The sequence below is a fragment of the Chenopodium quinoa genome, unplaced genomic scaffold, assembly GCF_001683475.1.
Source record: "Chenopodium quinoa cultivar QQ74 unplaced genomic scaffold, ASM168347v1, whole genome shotgun sequence".
In the NCBI taxonomy this organism is placed as follows: Eukaryota; Viridiplantae; Streptophyta; class Magnoliopsida; order Caryophyllales; family Amaranthaceae; genus Chenopodium; species Chenopodium quinoa.
In genome coordinates this window covers 187,294-207,446 of record NW_018742564.1, presented here as the reverse complement: position 1 = coordinate 207,446, position 20,153 = coordinate 187,294, and the positions used below count along the sequence as shown (strand labels likewise).

General features: G+C 33.7%; 2 protein-coding genes across 3 annotated transcripts; both read right to left on the bottom strand.

Annotated features, from left to right (window-relative positions):
• Positions 1–245: 245 nt before the first annotated feature.
• LOC110720616 (probable alpha,alpha-trehalose-phosphate synthase [UDP-forming] 8) lies at positions 246–4,362 on the bottom strand. The gene is made up of 3 exons (XM_021899658.1): positions 1,828–4,362; positions 1,458–1,731; positions 246–1,021 (listed from the first exon to the last, which is right to left on the bottom strand). Exons 1-3 carry the CDS (start codon positions 3,807–3,809, stop codon positions 632–634), a joined length of 2,646 nt encoding a protein of 881 aa, XP_021755350.1. The 5' UTR covers positions 3,810–4,362; the 3' UTR covers positions 246–631.
• An 8,455-nt stretch (positions 4,363–12,817) lies between these two features.
• Positions 12,818–19,326, bottom strand: LOC110720615. 2 transcript variants are annotated; one of them, XM_021899656.1, is made up of 5 exons: positions 19,102–19,326; positions 16,169–16,247; positions 15,400–15,513; positions 13,287–13,388; positions 12,818–13,180 (listed from the first exon to the last, which is right to left on the bottom strand). In XM_021899656.1, the coding sequence occupies exons 1-5, from the start codon at positions 19,191–19,193 to the stop codon at positions 13,097–13,099; spliced, it is 471 nt and encodes a 156-aa protein (XP_021755348.1). In that variant the 5' UTR covers positions 19,194–19,326; the 3' UTR covers positions 12,818–13,096. The 2 variants fall into 2 exon arrangements, with proteins under 2 accessions (XP_021755348.1, XP_021755349.1); XM_021899657.1 differs by having other exon boundaries at positions 12,818–13,144; positions 19,102–19,323.
• Between the last annotated feature and the right edge of the window lie 827 nt (positions 19,327–20,153).

Here is a 20,153-nt window from a genome sequence, read left to right as displayed (position 1 = left end):
TTCCATTGCACATCACTTTGTATTTTGGATTAATTTATCCAATTTACCAATAAGAAAAAGTTTAAAATTCATATAGCTCCATTGTAGCTTTCATTAGGGTGCTCTTTCTCATGAAATTAATACTGGCTGTTCATTCATCTTATATAAAACATTACAGCAATCCCCAGAAAACTCGGCTGTAGAAAAAGAGAAACTGATGAATTGAAACACCAAATTAAGTGAACAAATTTTAAAAAATTGATAGCTTGAAAAAATAGGTGAACAAATAAGCTGTTGTAAAATCGAAACTCCAAACCCAAGTTGCGAGCATAGAAAATGCAAGCAGCTGGACATTATAGCAAAACAATTATAATTAAAAAGAATTGATAGCTTGTAAAACTGTCTTACGCCTATGAAGAAGATGGTATCAGACTATCAGCTATTCTGCAAAACAGAACCTATGCACTTGTATCTCCTAAAAAATGTATCCTAGATACTTGAACAAAAATCATATACGTTGCTGTACAGAATTCTTTTATGCCCCTACCCTTTCTCTTACTCTGTCTGTAAATTCTAATCTAGAAGAACTTTGCTATCATCAGTAGCAATTTGAGCATCAGAAGACTTTGGTTGCTGCACTGCGGCAGATGCATCAGCAGGCTCTGGTTGCTGCACTGCGTGCATCAGTCGGCTCTGGTTGCTGCACTGCAGATGCATCAGTGGGCTCTGGTTGCTGCACTGTAGATGCATCAGCAGCCTTTGGTTGTTGCACTGCAGATGCACCAGCAAGGCCCTCAATCAAGGTGATGACTTCAAAACTATCATCGAGGTAGTATCTTGCCATACTTGGTTTCTGACCAACTGTGCAGGCATACACTTCAGGGATTAGTGGCAATGATGGGTTTGTGGCTGCATGACTGATACCCTCAAACATATCTTCGTCAGAACAGTCATCTCCTATGCACAGGACAAAATCTTTCGGTTTACCCATATTGTTCATAGTTGTAATGAGTTTTTCCACCACGACTCCTTTGCTCACTCCCTTCCATTAAAATTTAAAAACATCAATCAAATTCAGAGTAAACAACAGAGTATTCAAATTTGCAAACAAGCACCATATCACATTTATGAATGAGCAGAATTTAGAGCAATGAAAACCTTGACAATGGAAATATATTATACTATCATATACAAAACTGAATTTAGAGCTAAAGCTGAAAGAGTAAAATTTCATTTTGACCAAATTCTGTCACACTAAGAGTTGACCAAAGAACTATATGAAATAATTTATGAAAAATAAAAGTTGACATAATTATATACTGTAGCTTTTATAAATAAATCATGACAGCAAATGTTTGGTCACATCCAAATATTCCTATTTGCTGATAAATTCATACACCAAGGCAAATTCTTCTAGATAATTTATAGTATAAGCCAAACGAAGAGAAATTTCAGCACATATATTTTAAGTATGTTACCTGTGGTTTCACTTCGACTATATGCTTGCCACGTTTTACAACGACGGGTTCATTAGCCAGCACATTTTCCAAATGATCAAGCAATTCCTTTGACTGACATTCCCCAAAATCATGGTCAGAATCCAGGTAATGCCACACCAATGCGCTTTCCTTGTACTCTATGGAAGAACCATCAGTTGCTTCTGCATAAAGCTCCATTATTGGTCCTACAACTTTCTTCCACTCAAAATTTGTTCCCAACACACTTGACTCCCATTCTGAGTGCTGACTCCACCTGCACACAGAAAGAGTGAATGTCTTCCAAAATCAATTTAATCACATAAGAAACAGCAACAGCATGAATAAGAAATAGTTTATACACGTAATTTACCTGGTAAAATATCCATGCTCTGCCGAAATCCCAAGCTTTTCACAGGCAGAAAACCACTTGCTGAGAGTCTCTCTGCTTCTTCCACTTACAATGAAGACGGCATTTTTCGGATCATTGCATAGACTATTCAAGAGGGACAGAACTTCAGGAGTAGGTGCCATATTAACAGATGTCTGTGGTATCATAGTTCCATCATAGTCTAGCAAGATCAGCCTACTGTTTGAATTTGCATATGTAGCTTTAATGTGATCGACTGTGAGCTTCCTAAAGTCAGGAGGCAGGGCAATTAACCTGAAATTCAAACCAAAGCCAACACCCCAACACCTCATGGAAAAGGGATCACCACAAGCTCTCACAAGATCTTGGTCGAAACTCTTAGCCCAATAAGCAATATCATGAGAACTAATATACTTGTAATGTTTTTCGTGCCTCAGCTGTTTCTCCTTCTTTGTCAAATTAATTGCCAGATGCATTGCCTCAGCTACTTCCTCCACATTCCATGGATTGACCCTTATTGCTCCACTAAGAGATGGCGAGCATCCAACAAACTCTGAGACAATAATGACACTCTCCTTAGGCACAGAAGAGTCGACCCCTAAAGCAGCATCTAATGCAGGACTACCTTGGCGAGAAACAGTGTATTTGTAAGGCACAAGATTCATCCCATCCCTCACCGCATTCAGCAAGCAACAGTCAGATATCGCATAGTATGCAACCTTCTCTAGGGTCGAAACAGAGTCATGGATAAAAACAATCGGATCATACCCCGGTGTGCCATACATGTCATTAACCTCCTTGGCAATCTGATGGGTCTCATTTACAACTTCTTGCACATCATTCCCTCGGCTCCTTGCTGGGTTAGCTATCTGAACAAGAACCAATTGCCCCCTCAACTTCGGCTGTGAATTCAAAAGATGTCCCATAGCCATAAACTTGAAACTAATCCCTTTCAAAACATCCATATCATCAACACCCACAATCACTTTCTTCCCTTCAAATCTCTCCTTCAACTCCTTAATCCTCTTAGCAGTTTCATCCAATGACATCAAAGATTGCAGCTGTCCCATATGAACTCCGACAGGCAAAATCTTAATACTAACAGTTCTCCCAGAGTATTCCACCCCTAAATAACCTCGTTTCGACCTATAATCCAACCCCATCATCCTACTACAACATGACAGAAAATGCCTTGCATAATCAAATGTCTGAAACCCCACAAGATCAGCATTCAATAAACCCCTCAAAATCTCTTCTCTAACAGGTATAACCCTAAAAATTTCAGATGATGGAAATGGACTATGCAAGAAAAACCCAAGTTTAACCCTAAAAACCCTTCTCCTCAATAAGGTAGGCACCACCATAAGATGATAATCATGCACCCACACAAAATCCTCACCATTCCTATACCTAAAAACCTCAATTATCTTGCGAGCAAAAAGCATATTAGCACTAACATAAGCACGCCAATAAGATTGATCATAAGCAGCACCATGATTAGATGTAATTGGCAATTTATAATGAAATAAAGGCCATAAGTAGTGCTTACAGAATCCATGGTAAAAACTGTTCTGAATTTCTGGTGAAAGAAACACTGGCAAACACTTGAAATTCTCCAGCAAAAATTGGGAAACCTCTTCTTGTTCTTTAACATCAAGAATCTCAACTTTCAAACACCCAACATAAACAACATCAATTTTGGGGTTTAACCCATCTTTTAGCTGCAAACATAGGGCATCTTCATCAAATTCAAATCTCCATTTCTTGCAAATACCCTCATCATCTTTGAAGCTTTTCAATGGAAGTTGGTTCGCAGCAATGATTAATCTCTGGTCAATCGCACGGGGTGATGAGGCCGTGTGATCAAATTCTGGAATGATCCCTGGTTTTGTCATTACTGACGGAATTCTTCCCACCTTTTCGTCTAACTCCGGTGACATTTCATCCAAACAATTCAGGAGATTTTTGCACGGCCGTTCAAGCATGGTTCTTGAATTCTTCTTTCTTTCTGGATTTTTTTATTGATTTTTTTCTTAAATCTTCAACAATGGCGGAAATCAAACAAGACCCGGAAAAGAGAAGGATGAGAATTTTAATGGGTATTATTTATTTCTTGGGAATTTTAATCGGTGGGTGTTGTAGATTAGGATGAGAGCAATGAACTTCATGTGGGTATTATATATAAAACTTTATAGTAAAAATTTTATAGTGTGAAAATTCGAAAAAATTGGGAGCTATTAAAGGAAAGAATTATAGGATAAGGAAGAAAGAAATATTTGAAATGATTTATTTCCTCGTTTAAAATGAATCAAAGAGGATTTTTTTTCTTCTTCAAATAAAAAGGAAGAAATTTATTTATATGGAAAGAGATCTCGGAGATTATGTGGATGATGATGATGTAAGGTGCTTTATTTTTGGGGATTGAAATATTTGGGATAAGAACGAAAGACCGACTTTGGTAACTAAGGGATTAACGATTACGTGATCTTTTCTTTTCTATTTATTTTTCTTTTTATTTATTTTTTTAAAAAAATTATTTATGTATTTTGGGAAAAAATTTGTAAAAGACGGTCCGACAAGGATTATTTTGTGAAAAGTCTCTAAAGCAATTTTGTTAAGAAAAAATTATTCCGTAGTTGGATAAAAAAGGTAAATACCAATATGTGTTATGGAGTAAATTTTTTGTATACTAAGTATAAATTTTTGGATAAATCTCAATTTGTTAAGATTGAACATATATATTAATTAGGCCTGTTCACGGATTGAATATCCGAATACTTAGATATCATAAACTGATATTCAAATTCGATCTGAAAATTTCGGATACCTGATTTTCAGATCGGATGCTTCGAATATCCATTATCCAATATTAAGTAAAATTGATTATGATTACTTTCTAAATTTCTCTAATTTTACCACTTTTTTATCGCTAAATTATATATATTTCAATATTCAGCCTTTATGTTTCGGATATCGAATATCCAAAATTTTGAAAATCAATATCCAAATCCGCATCCGATTTCCGCTTTTTCGGATTGGATATTCGATCCGAAGTGAAGACTCGGATCGAATATCCAAAAATTCGGATCAGTTGCGGATCGGATTTTTGAATTTTCGGATAGTTTTGTACAGGCCTAATATTAATACATTATTTCGTATATAAAATAGATGATCAAATCCTTAAATTTAGTTTTAATTAAATTAATAATTTTAAGTGTATAATGTCCAAAGATTGTGTATTATTATGGGAAAATTTCCCTCTTTTTTTTTTAAAGAAAAAATTGACGAGGCTGTATACTTGTATTATTTCTAACATATAGATAAATTAATATTTCACAATATTGAAAAGAAAAAAAAGTTAAAAGAAATTACTCTGTATAAAAGATAGTTATTGTTATCTCTCAGGTAATTTTATAAAAACTTGGTACTTATGAAGAAGTTAATAAAACTTAAAAACTCGTTAGTCTTTCGTAATAATAGTAGTACTTAAGTACCAATAATAATAGGTGATAAACTGATAATAGATGATGTGTAATGTAAATTTTCTAGTCAAGGAAATCAATTCTAATATGTCATATATATCATTTTCCACGGTTCTCAACTTCAAAACGATAATCCTCAAAAATGGAAACACTTAAATCAAAAGCTTTATAAAGAAAGAAAATACGTGGTATATGAAGTATTTGATTCATATAGTGGACGAAATATGGAATGAGGACCATTACACTATATATTGGCATTATTCTATGGAGAGGGAAAAAGAAACGAAATTGTGACTAGATAATTAAAAGATTCATAGTTTGAGGTAGGTGCGTGGGTGGATCGATGAGGAAGCATACGTCGTACTACCATTATTGAATTATATTTAAAATTGGTAATCCGTAATTATCAATCAATACACGCAGTGATAAAAGTTAATTAAGTTGACATAATTATAATAGGGAAGGAGTAAACGATGTATAATTATAAAAAATAAAAAAATAAAAAAATTGGTTTCACTTTGGATACATGGAATTATGCATATGTATATGTGTGTCCATTACTCCATAGGAAAATACTTTATATGAATTATCTAATGGTTCTGAGATACAATCTTTATCATTAGATCAAATAATAATTCATTCTCTATATAATAAAACTTAAGTTCTATGCATGCTAATTAATTAATCTACCTATGATAGTTGATACATTCATACATAGAGTTCTCAATTCGGATAAACGGGTTGGATTGGGGTCGGGTTAGTATGGGTCGGGTCAATACGGGTTAATGTCGTAGCCTATGCGGGTCGGGTTCGGATTGGGTCATGCTTGAGTTGGGTCACGTCGGGTCATACATCTTATTTTATATACTACGTATATATATGACATATCAACTTTAGCATCTAATATTTTATTCATTTTTTTGACTTAGTAATACTCTTTCTGTTTTGTTTTGTTCTTCCTAAATCGAATGTACGTGTATGTTTGTTAATATGCATTTCGTTTCATTAACACCTCTAATTATACTTAGTACAAATTACTCTTTTTTTGGTTTGTCTCATTTATTTTTTTTTACACAATTTTCGATGTACATGTTTGAACACCAATATTTTCAACTTAATTGATATTTTGAACATTATTACATACATAAAAAAAATAGTCCAAATTTTTTTTTTCTACTTCATATTATTTATTGAAAATGTTCCATAAAAAAATAATAATAAAAAAAATCCCCCTCAACTTGAAAATGTTCCATAAAATTAGTGAATATTTTTTTCTATTTCGTTTTTTTTTTTTTTTTTAAAAAAAAAAAAAAAAAAGGTTCAAACAGAGTATATGATAATGTTTCTTCTTAAATTTTGATGAAAACTACTCCGTAATTATCAAAGTTTCACTCTATAAACTATAATTGAGAAATCTCATCCAAGAATATAGATAGGAATAGAGAAATTATTAAATTACATACTAGACACCTAGCTATTCTTATGCCCATTACGGTATATATATTTTTTTATTTTTATATATGCTTATACAACAAACTATTACAAACTAATTAGAGAGTTTACTAAAATACTTAAAAGAGGCTCTAGCTCCCTTGTTACAAAAGCAACAACTAAAACATTCCATCTTCCTCGCTTGATCTTGTCTATTTGTAAATTCAAGCATTAAATTTCGTACATGCTTCCTGGAAAACCACTTCTTACTCTTGTATTACTGTTTCCGACATTTGATAATAGTGAAATGTATGTTTAATTTGTTGAATTCACAAGTTACTATTCTTAGAAATAAACAATCATTTGTAAAACTCGTATGACTATATATATTAAGTTTATTTTACAGTAATAAAAATGATATACAAATCTTATATCTTTAACTTAATTACGGATTACACCAAAACTATATACGTTACGTATTTCGTAGTATTGATCAACTAGAAACGTCAATGTATCTCAATCATGAAGATTTATATGCGTAAATAATTAAACTAGCTAGGTTCTGTCCTTGTATCTTGGAAGCTTTTCTTAAAAAAGAGAACCTTCATTCATTCACTTTTTGTAAGGTTATCCACAATAGTTTTTATATCTCTACCTTTTTTTTATTTTTTTTTATTTTACATTTACACTTCGAAGAATTTAGAAGCGTGTCCGGCACGAAGCCACGAAGGAGTAAGGGCCTATTCAAGAACAAGGCATGTCTCATGGGTCCCACTTTATCTATATTCGGCTCCTGTATTTGCTGCTTTTGCTTGGCAATGGAATTTCCGATGTGGTAGCACTTTCTTTCTTGAGAATTAGCAATACAATAAAGATATTCATAATTTGGATTATTTATTCATCATTATTATATATATACTATGCTTGATGTACCAATTAAGGGAGGAAATTATACCTATAAATACATTTACTTCTTAAGTACTTGTGTTTAAATTGCATTTTATGACCAGACATAACATGAGATGTGGTTGGATCGTGTATGAGCTTCATTTATAATAGATCGACACACACACTAAGACACTTACTACTCTGTTTTGACATGGCTCGCTTAAGCATAAGACATGCTAGCACAATTGTGCTGTTGTGGGCCCGCAACGCTTGACCATGCCCAACTTTACTGATATTGATATTTTGATGTGTCATGCATGTATAGAAGTTACCAAACATAGTAATGTTACGATAAATACTTTTTTCTGCTCTATTTTGATTGATATGTTTTGACTTTCATGTTTACCAATGCATAATTTTAACTATTTATAAATTTATTAGTAAAAAAAATTTATTTCATTTTTCATATTATAAAATTTAAATCAAGACGAATTTGACAAGATCCGATCTCACACGCCTATATTTTGTTCAACATATAAGTCAACAAAGGAGGTCAAATGAGAGAACATGAGTACGGAGAGTGTATTTTCCAAACATTGCAACTATAATAGAACCCTAAAGAAAAACGAATGAATTAATTTACATGATAATCATATGAGGATCAGACGACAAAGTAAGTGCTCTGGTAAGGGCAACCTAGCTAAGGGTTGGGAGAAGAAGGGACACAACTACCCACAGTCACGGGAAATGAGACTAAAAACTATTCATAACATCCACAAATTAGCCAAAATTGTAAATCATCCATTATTCTTAAAAGACGGCCACATATACACAAGTTTGACATTACATTAGAGAAAGAGACATCAATTAATTACAATTATAGCACAAAAGATGGGATTAATCAAATAGTATGCATGCATAGCACACACAAATTAGCACTATTTAGCAGCAACCTTTGAAATTTAATTATTCGCCTTATCTTCAAGTCAATTTGATATGATAGATTTTTCAATTCATGGTTGTAGTTCATAATTATCCAAACTAAAGTTTGATTATAACTATGCAATAATATTTCTAAAGAGTTTTGTTATTTTAATGAAAATAGAAATTTATAATAGTGCTTAAGTTTTTAGCAACATAAATGAGACAAAACCCCGTCACACCAGACATCACAAGCAAAAAGACATACAATGACTCAATTGCATGCATGCCAAATTAAATTTTGTACTTTGTATGATTATGATTACTATTTTTCTTTTGGCTAAGTCTAATCCTATCTAATCTTAGCCTACTTTAGACTAATATCCAATAAATAAAGAGATTTGGTGTGACCCAAGATCTAAGTCTCAATCATAGTCTTTAGATTGAGCTTAATCATATTGTTTACGTCTTCTTTTATATTCTTTCACGGGAAACATGGGACATGTCAAATTCATTAACTGTTCAAGTAATCAATCTCATCCTTAATTAGTTAATAATCGCAAAATTTAGAATGTATTAGATTCCTGAATAGTCAACTTTATTGAAACTCATTGCAATTGTTATCAATATGCGAGTTGTTAAAGAAAATCATTGTAGGAAACTTGAGCTATTAGTAATAGAACTTGAGAAAAGGCCTAAATGGTGTATGGAGTAAATTGGATTTCTTGGTAATAATGTTAAAAAAGACCGTGTTATATTGATTACTAAAATCAACAAATAAGAACACATATATTTACATGCATGGTTCACTTACAAGAATTAATTATTAGATCTACAGATATAAAAGGCTCACGTAATGACTGTGTAAATAAGCTAATAGATTCAAGGCATATTCTAACATGTAAAGTGTGTATTACGTATATTCTGTATCTTTCATACCTCTAAATACCAAAATTTTACATGTGAGATGTATCGAGCAACCTGTCTCGAAGCTACTCACTTCTAAATTTTTCATTATTTATTTACTTATCCTCCAAGTGGGACCAAAATATACATAAAAATAACTTGAAACATGAACCAATTGTTAATGGAAAACGACTCGTCAAAAAACATCCTACATTAAAATGGACCACTACCTATAATTTATGTGCATGCAAGTGATGCAACTCTGGATATTTGATTTATATTATGGCAATGAGTTGTTTATAGTAGAGGCTAACACATTTTAATATGAAATGGCAATGCCAAAAATCCAAAAATTCCAGGGTTTATCTTCTGAGTATATGCTATACGCTGTGTGGCTGTGTCCCACCTTGATTCTCCACAGATCTTGTAGGATTTAACGCATTTTCCACAATTTTATGTCCATACGGGTAACTAACTAACTAATAAACAACAGAAAGGGACGTACTGCCAAGCAGTCCATACATACATTAGCTAATATCGTGTGTAGATGATAAGAATTTTGTCCGTGAATGTCGATTAGCTTAGTTAACAAGTTATGAGGTGAGATTTATCATTCCTACGAAGTATATTAATTAATCTTCTCATTATCTTTGTGGTTTTTGCCTATACAATAAAAGCCGATGGTTTAGTTTTTCTTGATGACGAGCATAATGAATTTAGTTCATACTTTTCTCCCTTTTATTTTAGTTGAATTTTTTTTAGCCACACTATATTTGCCGATACATGATTTCAAACAATAATATTTTCAGTTTTCTACAAGAAAAATGTAAAAAAGTTTATAATTGAAATATATATACATCGAGACAAATTTAACAACACCCCACATCATAATGTTTTTTTTTCTTGTAAAGTATAAATCACAAAAGAAAGTCATTTAAGCTATATGCTCAAAGTCAAAGTTGTCAACTAATATGAAATGAAAGAAGTAATAGAATAGAAGAAAATGAAAATGAAAAATTCTTAGTTATGTTTATTAATCTTCAGTATTGAAAAGTAAAGAAGTTAGGATGCCATGTTAACTTCGCAAGACAAAGACCACGTTCTTAAGGCATGCCCAAAACTTAATTTAGTTCAGATTTTAAATAAGTTTAGCTAGCTAAGTTAAAATCAAATGAAAAAACACACCCCAACATATGGAGAAAATCTGTGAATAGATCGTGATTTTTATTTAAAATTAGAGTGTGATTTTTATAAGTTAGGGGAAAAAGCAATGACCTAAGCCAAAACAATTAAGTGGGTTTTGTGCAGTTGCAATTTTTTTGTTCGAACGAGAAATTAAAATACAAAATTTTTCAGCCTAAAGAATTAGTTCGCTTTAGTCTGGTCCATATTTCTATCGTGTATTAATTTTTGTAGTGACAAGTGACAACTTCATATGATAAATATGAAATAACTACTAATTTTTAAAAACAAGTTCCACTACGTGGGCCATCAAGTTATTGAAGAGAACTTCTTAAAAAAAAATAAAATAAAAAAGTAGTTATTGAAGAAAACACGAGACTAATCAAACACACTAATAATCACATGTGAGTAAAGACTAATGTACTGTAATGAATTTGGAATCAGATTGACAGAAAACACAAGAATTGGTCCATCTCCTAATTCCATCCTTATCCTATGATTTAAAAAATGGTATTGGTAATATGGTTATTAAATTATTATAAAGATGATATCAAGTCGCAGGTATTACCCTAGGAATTCCAAACAAGTCCATTCAAAACCAAGAAAGTTTGTAATATTCTATATCATCTTTATCTAGCTTCTATAAGAATAGATACAAATCTAGAAGAATAGATATAAATACTTGTAGTAGTGGATAAGATAAGGAAGTGGCAAATGCCAAATGGTAGCATCCGAGAAATGTTACACATGTTACACAACACACGTATTACCTCCGTTATATATTATGTGCAACTTTTGGGTATTAATTGAAAGAGATAAAAAATTCCAAAGTTGCACATAATATGTAACAGAGATAGTATATTGATGTATACATAATAAGTTTACATTAGGTGGCAATGGGCTAGCTCAGCGTCTCCAATGTACAAGGGTAGGTCTTGGCTTAGCTCACTGAAAATGAATGTGCTAATTAAACTAGTAATGTCATCCCAAAGTCATCCTACGAGATGACATTATGCTTATCACTTGTTGAGGAGGGTGGACGAGTGAATTGTTAATGGGTTATTGCCCTCCTTAGAGCAAACTCAATGGATGGATGACTAATATTTTTTTGACTTATTGTCTTCTTTTAAAGGCATAAAGAAACAATAAGTTAAATGAAAGATAATTTAGACGAAATTTAATCTCATGCATTAAAAAAAGACATTTGTAACAAATTGCTTTTGTGTAAGTGAAAGTATTTCAATCATCTAGTGAATGAATAATATTTTCTCTGTTCCTTTTTCTTGGTTACACTTTGATCATTTTTCTTTTACGAAAAAATTCCAAACATAATTAACTAAAAGGAACCATAAGTGTATTACAATTGGAGAGAGAGAAGTGTAACAATAAAATTTGTCTTTCCTGACATTATCCATTACAATTTTTTTTTTTTTTAAAAAAATGTGACGTTGAAAAAATTATTCCACGAAGATGCTATGGAAATGTCAACCATAATGGAAGTGTGGTTTGTGGATCCAATTATCAGGAACAAATTATATCTTATCTCCTTTATTTACTAATTTATGTTTTTTGCCAAGTCAATTGCATCCACCAATTACAAAATTTGGTGGAAAAAACACAAAATAAATTAGTTCAATGTATTATAAAAGGAATTAATGAGAAACTTCCGGCAGATTTTCATGCAGAAATTTCTATGACATGACAAAACATCCAAAGCAAATGTACCTAATTCTTGGTAGAATATTCCGGCTATTCAATACTACTACTCGTACAATTTTCCTTCAACGGTCTTCTAAACAACGATTTGTTATTTTCACGTCTTTTTCTTGTAAAAAGCATTCACGTTTCTTGGAAGCATGGAACCCAGGAGTATATCGTGGTTCTTCCTCAACTCTTTCAATTTACGACTCGTTAAGTACTCTTTCAATGTACGACTCGTTTAGTAGATGATAAATTGGAAAAACATGTCAATTGTCATAAATGACAAATTGACAATGCCGTCTTTGGTCTTTCTCATTTTGGCGATACATTAGGATAAAAGTAACCAATTGCTATTATACCTTCTATATTCATTTTCTCCCTGTTTTAATCAATATATTTTGTTAGACAGATCATCTATAGTACCAGCTCTCACTTTGTACAAGAAGTTTGGATAGAGCCACATTATTCGCGATCCCAAGCAACTCTTTTAGACTTTTACTCTTGCTTCTTTTTTTCATAGAATGGAAAAGTTGGTGATACAACTGCTACAGTAGTTGCGTTTCAATGTGTTTCTATCATTGAATCCTCTTTTGCTGAAAGAATCAGCATGAATTATGATCGAAATGTATAAATACAAGAATAAGAATGTAAGGATTGATTTCATCAATTTGGGATGAATGTAAATCTCTCGAACATGCACAAAGTCCATCAATCTACAGCTACAAACTCAGATGGCCACAATTTGATGCGTAGGAAAAATTCTACCATCTCACAAAGAATCCCAGAATAGCATGCCAATATCCATCAAGCTGCCACACAATAGCATTTAGTGTATTGCACTCAACCTATCGATATTTGAAGGCTTCTTAACCCATTAAAGCATTTAACCATACAACAAAATACACAGTTACAGTCTTAGAGCATAATATAAATAGAAAAGACAAAACATACCTGACCCAAAATAGTCTTTCCTGTATGGCCTTCGATGACTAAACCAGCAGTAAGGCCAATCATTGCCCACGCTCCATTGATCGCTTCAATTTGACGTCTTCTCTGTGGTCATAAACTCCTGTTACATTTTGTTTATGTGTGAATGGAAAAGGAAGGGAGGGGGGAGGGGAGGGGAGGCATTAATGCAAAGGTCCTAAACCCTCATATATAAGATTTTTCCATTCGAAGGTCGAACACCATTAGAATTCATAAATACTTTAGTTTTCTCCATCCCATCCTCCCTTCATTACTCCAATTAAGTGGAAGGTAACGTTGGAAATCTAAACATAATCTTATTCTATTTTAGGGCATGTGATAGTTCTCTCTGAGCACCACAAAATAGTATACTTGACAGTAGTTCCGAACAGAGTAACATCAAGTAAAATATACATGTTGCTGGACCACATCCAGGCAGCATGGAGCAATGACCATTATTGGTTTTTACCAAAAGAACCTCAAATGAATTACAGAAACAGATGCTCTGTCTCTCATGTTCTGCCAGGAAGAACTTGCAAGGCTCAGGCAACTATGAAGACAAAGAAAGGATGGATCAAAGCAGCTCACACAGAAAACTAAAGCTGAAGAGATAAGCTTCTACCATAGGCCAGTAGCTATGCTCATCAGAGATCAGACCGTCCGTACATAAAATATGACAACATGGAGTATGTAGGTCAATAGAAACCGTAAGTCAAATATCCCTGTGGGCCTGTGGCACGAATGTTCAGATCTGAAGTTATGGGTAGAATTGCGGAAACATTTATGACAAATATATATACTCATAACATATCTATTAGCTTGTTTCACAATTAATCTAGGCAGGTCAGACACAAGGTTCTACATATTTAGATCTCCCAAAACCCTGGCAACAGTGGCAAGGGTAGGTGCCACTCAATAAAGTTGACTCCCTTCTTTCTTGGCAACAAATGGGTATTGTTGATTCATTAAATAGGCTGGATGCCTTCTAAATCCATTTGGTCTGGTGGCATTTGCAGCAGCTTCCACATGGAGTCCTAAGTTTGCGCTTAGGGAGCCTTAACTCCTCATTCGGAAGTGAAGACTATGAGGAGCAACAACAGGCCTAGGATGTGGATATTTCCCCGTGGAATGAGCATTATCCTAATAGCCTATGAAGGTGAGGGGTATATGCCTCACCCAATGGGGCACAGAATCACCACCTCCATAATCCCCACCCCTCAAGAACGTTACAAACTGATCAAAAATAACTTTTTTTCAATTTAGTCAACTTAATGCCAATGGTTCACAGCAATTACAATACTACTATCCTCATTGCACGTCTTTGATTTTAGGGCATTCATCCTTCATTCATTCATTCATTTTGTTCATATTAGTTTTCATCCAATAAAGCCACTTCTTAAACATAAATTTTTATGGATATCTAGCTTAAAAGTTTAGACTTTAGAATATTCCTCAATTTGAAAAGGGGTAAGAATGTACAATAAAAGGGGTCATGTCACTCACGTGTCTTCTATTTCAATGTACAACCAAGGTGAGAGATTATTAACACTCTTAGGTTTCTAGATTAGATGTTTTGAGAGGTGTGGATTGTAATTCAAGAGGGGTTGTCACTTGTGAGGGTTACTTAAACTCCGTAATTGTTAATAGTAGTGGTGTATTACTGTAAAATACCATTTTCCATTGTCTCTTATATATTGCACCTTTGATTTGTTTAATTATCTAGTCCAATTTGTGTGTTTTCCTTCTACTAATCCTAAAAAAATTGAGCCTATTATATGAAAGGGTTGATCCAAGCCCATCAATCTTCATGGATTTAGATACACATCATTAATTGCTCTAAGCCTACCACTGCTACCAGAGTGAGATGCTTCAAGATAAAACATGCAATTTTAGAATCCTCTTAGATGGAGTAAATTTTTTTTTTTAAACAAAGGAAAACGTAAAACAGCATGGCTAATGACTTAGATCAATTGATGGACTCATATGACCCAATTCCCCTAATTTAAGCTTGAAATGTTTGTCACAAAGGAAAGCAGCACAAATTGTGCAGCAAATAAGTTTGTGCTGCAAATAAGTTCAGAGAAAGAAATTTACAAACCTCAAATTTCTCCTTTGATCTTATTTCTACATATTGTTTTGCAGCTAATTTCTTGGCCTCCAATGGATCTACCATAAGTACTTCTTTCCTAAAACTCCCCTTTCCTGAAGAAGCCTGAAGGAGAAAAAGATTAACTCATAAATATATAGCATTGCCTCATCTAGCAATTAATGACATAGTCAAGGGGTCATAATCTCACCACAAGCACCACTCAAGTCCAAAAACATACAAGTAAAAGCTACAAGCCAACGATTTTTATTTTTTTGACAATTAATAGGAAAGTATTAGGAAGAGTGGAAGACACCAAGCTAAGAATAAAAAAAGCTGATGCCCTTAAGCTATAGATAATAATGAAAACACAAATGATTAGGGAGCACTTTGAGAAATTGATGAGAATGTCATAATAATCATCCACTACTTAAATTCTATATGGACTATATCTCCACCTTCCAATATAATTTTTATTTGAAGTTCTTAGTAAATGGTATCAGTAAAAAAATATTATTCAAGGATGAAGGGAAAGTTCAAGTACAGTATACTAATCAGGCAAGTGACCTGATATTTGGGACATCCTCGAAAGAAATAGGTCTATTATTCAAGGATGAAGGGAACAGGGAGTGACCAGATATCTACAAAATCAAGAAACTCAAACTGAAACTAAAGGATTTGTCAAACTTGATCCAAAAACAAATTGTATACCTAGAGTAAATCCAGATTATATGCAAACTAACTAACCCTTATCATATAATTAAAGTCCTTAATTGCATACATTAGAATCGGCTAGCATACGAAACGCACCCCTCGTATGTGCAAACTGTCTTGAATGCTGCTTTCCCATCAAATGCCATCTGAAAGAAAGTAGCCATTAGTATTTACATTTGAGACAACCATCAAAGAAGTCAAAGAGAAAATCATCTGGGATTGAAATATTATTCAATTATCACTTATGAGTTACAATAACTGTATTTACAAGCACAAAGGATATCAAATCATTTAACACTCAATCCCCCCCCCCCCCCAAAAAAAAAAAAAAAAAAAAAAGGATATCAAAGATAATGAGATTGTTTTATTTATTTATTTATTTTATTTTATTTTTTTGGGTAGATAAGCTAAGCTCCCCCTGCCCCTAAATGTTATATATTAGAGCTTCATGCCCCTTGTGTTGAATCAATCGGAGGTAAAGACGTAACATTGAGACAATAAAAATTCATGACTACAGAAGCCAAAGTGGTAATATAGAACCACATACAGCAATCTTTATTCTGGGTAGCCAATCCTTTCCGTCGCACATGCTGACAGACACTCTGCCAAACAGCCATGACTAAGAGGTTTGCAAACAGAACAAATTAATTAGTTAACAGCGTCTTACACCTATAGCTAGGCCATACTCATTTATAAACATTTGTACATATTGTGAATGAAGCTGTTAATATGACATACATAGTAGACAGCTAATGAAGCACAAGGAAGATATAGATCCCAATATAGCAACATCATTCTAGCCATTTTTAAAGCACAGTGTTTCTTCATTTCCATGGTTCCACCACAAAAATCTTAAGCCCAGCATGACAAATGACATGGGGTTGAGGATAAAGCTTATGTGCCAATTTTGAAATGGTAGGAAAAGGAGTCCAAGAAAAGAGTGTTAAATACGGGTCTGGGCCGCACCCGCAAACCAAGAGTGAGAGTCCACTTCACAAGTCCAAAGAAGGTTCCATCCCAAAACCATATGGCAATAGGAGGAGTAGCCCCTTATCCTTATAAAGTGTTTAATTTTCTCTTCTTTTATCAATGTGGGACGCTTACATGTGTTATTTGGTAGGATATATTTCAACACTCCCCCTAACATGTAAGGTCCCTTTTATCTCAAAGATCACATGATCCAATTCAATTTGACCCAAAATACTTAATGCCATTAAAGGTCCCAAACCATGGGCCTGACAATATACTCAAGCCATTAAAGGTCCCAAATCATGGGCCTGGCTCTGATACCATGTTAAATACGAATTTGGGCCGCGCCCGCAAATCAAGAGAAAGAGTCCACTTCACAAGGCCAAAGGAGGTTCCATTCCAAAACCATATGGCAATAGGAGGAGTAGCCCCTTAGCCTTATAAAGTGTTTAACTCTTTTTTCTTTTATCAATGTGGGACGCTTACATGTGTTATTTGGTAGGATATACTTCAACAAAGAGTCAAATCAGGTATATGATAAGAATTCATTTTGGCTAATATTAATTTGGTTTACCACTACCTAACTAGCATAGCATATTGTGTCTAACTGTCTACTATCAAATGTACTCATACACAGCCTACCTAGGTTGCATGGAAACGGAAACGAGAAAACGGGGAATCGAGGAGACGGAAAATTTAAAATTATGGGAAACGGAGACATGGAAAAATAATATGAAATATCACCTTCAAAAGGCAATATTATTGACATATTTTCTTAATAAAAAAGAAAAATAAAGAAAGAAAGCAAAAAAATAATAAATTAGGCTATATTTAGGAGATTAAGTGTTGGAAAAGATCGAATTTTTATGTAGAAAAACGTTTTTCAATTAAAAATCCATATATCTAAGGGTTAATTTTAATTTAAGTTTCGGAGAAGTTTCTAGAGTTTCAGAAACGGAAACGGTGTCGAAAACGGAAACGTTGACCCCAAAGAGAGTTTCCGTGCATCACAGCAGCCTACTAACTCAACTCGGAGCTAATGTATTACACAATATATTTTATTAGTAAGTTTAACATCCTTTCCCTCCCTCTCTTGCATCCGAAGATAGTCTTCTAACTAGCCTGATTTAAGTGAAGGAAAATTGCAAAAGGCTATGGCCTATTCGTATAGTGTGGATAGAGGTAAAGGGTAAGACGGCGTAAATTCATACCTCCATTGACCCTGTCAATGGTGGGATACACTGGGTGGGCTAGAAGCTGAGTGAAACATCACTATTTCAGGAAACAGCGGCCTTTTCCAGCCCATTAATAGCCTATGTTGGATGAATGGCACATATATCCTGATGGACATACAAACATATAAAAACCAAACATCTTTCTCAGCCAGACATACTAAAATTCTTCCAGTATATTGCCTAAAATACTCCCTCACTTTGACATCCATTGTCACGCGGATAGTGTAATTTGAACTAGTGACGTGACTACTAGTCCTCCACTCCTCTCACATTGAACATATAAGCCCAATAACTACATTATATAACCCTAGTGAGCTCCCAACATTGCAATAAGGACTGCATTTACCGCGCTCGCCCTCATTAAACATTTATACGGCTTACCCTTGATGAATGCCGGGCTCTCATATACGAAGTATATACTTATGAACAATGTAACAATTACAATTGCAAGTATTACAGTAATTCCACGGCTCATGTCTAGTGAAGAATTAACAGAATTTTCCCTAAAATTACAAGTACAACATAAATAATTACAATTACAAGAATTTCAATTTGTATTTGTAAGCTGGAATTGGGGTTTCTCAAATTTAATAAGAGTAGATTATTCTAATTTCCAACCAATCTTGTATTGTATTCAGGATAACTTTTGAACAGGGGCATGATTAAATTTCCCTTAAAATATGCAAAATTCTAGGGGAAAAAAAAAAAAGACCCAGAAAGAAAAATCGAAACTTGGACAAATAGAGAAGATAGAAACAAGATAATAATGAAGGGAAATGAAATAGAATGAACTTACTGCTGTATAGAAGCGGAGCGTTGCGTTAGGAAGGGTTGACGCGGGGTGGAGGGGATGATGCATCCAATGATTGGGAGAGCTGAGGCTGCCATTTTCACTTTTCAGCTTCAAGCTACTATCTTCAATTATCTCTCTTCCCCTCTCCTTGGTCTTTGTTGTTAGTGGTTGAGGTAAGCTGGTAAGAGGAGTTAGAGGACACACACTTCATTATTTCATCGAGTAATTGAAATAAATATATTAATGGCATAAGTCGTACATTAATGCATTTGTAACTGTGAGATACAGAGTATTAACAAAAATTCTTGCGTGCAACCGGCTTACATTAATCTTAATGTAAGGCCTGATTCGCACGTGCCATTACAGTATAAATAGCAGTCGCACTTCTTCTCTCAACTTCGTCTTCTTCTTCTTTCAAATTCGCAGCCACTCTTCTTCTGTCAAATTCGCTGCAAATTCTCTGCAAAATATCGTTGGATTCCCTAATTCACAAATTATTACAATCTCAAAAACAAATTCAAGCTGCAATTTCAAACGATCTGCAAACTTCAAAAGAAATTGAAGTTGATTCTGCAATTGATGTTGATTTAAACAATGATTCTATGCAACAAACCCTAATTTGCAGGCAATGTGGCAATAATATTGACCTAAATTGCGAGATCAATGACAATGCAATGCATCAAAACCTCAATTCAGGTACGTAATTTTGTATATGAATTTGTACAAATTTACCAAAAATAGGTAAACTGGTGATTGAATGAATTACGATCAATGCAGATTCATATGAGAGTAGAGTTATTCTCGATGAAGAACAAATCTCAGCTGATGAAGTGCAAATCTCGGTGGATGAAGAGCAAATCTCAGAGGATGAAGATTCAACTTCTGAAGGTGACATTAAGCTTTTGAACAGTTGTGGAATTGTTTAAATTGAAGTTTCTGTTTAATATTGAAAATTACAAGTAAAATTGAAATTGCATACTTGTTTAATTTATAACTTTAAGAAATAAAAACATAACTTTAACAAAAAAAAATATAACTTTAACTAAAATATAAAT

What these genes read in the sequence shown, in the direction of transcription:
- LOC110720616 (XM_021899658.1), bottom strand. Translation starts at nt 3,809, where the DNA reads ATGCTTGAACGGCCGTGCAAAAATCTCCTGAATTGTTTGGATGAAATG. An exon ending in GAGCATGGATATTTTACCAG is followed by an intron (nt 1,732 to 1,827) that starts GTAAATTACGTG and finishes TTCTGTGTGCAG; the next exon opens with GTGGAGTCAGCACTCAGAAT. An exon ending in TAGTCGAAGTGAAACCACAG is followed by an intron (nt 1,022 to 1,457) that starts GTAACATACTTA and finishes TTTTAATGGAAG; the next exon opens with GGAGTGAGCAAAGGAGTCGT.
- LOC110720615 (XM_021899656.1), bottom strand. Translation starts at nt 19,193, where the DNA reads ATGGCAGCCTCAGCTCTCCCAATCATTGGATGCATCATCCCCTCCACC. An exon ending in CGCTCCGCTTCTATACAGCA is followed by an intron (nt 16,248 to 19,101) that starts GTAAGTTCATTC and finishes ACTTTCTTTCAG; the next exon opens with ATGGCATTTGATGGGAAAGC. An exon ending in GATCAAAGGAGAAATTTGAG is followed by an intron (nt 13,389 to 15,399) that starts GTTTGTAAATTT and finishes TTATGACCACAG; the next exon opens with AGAAGACGTCAAATTGAAGC.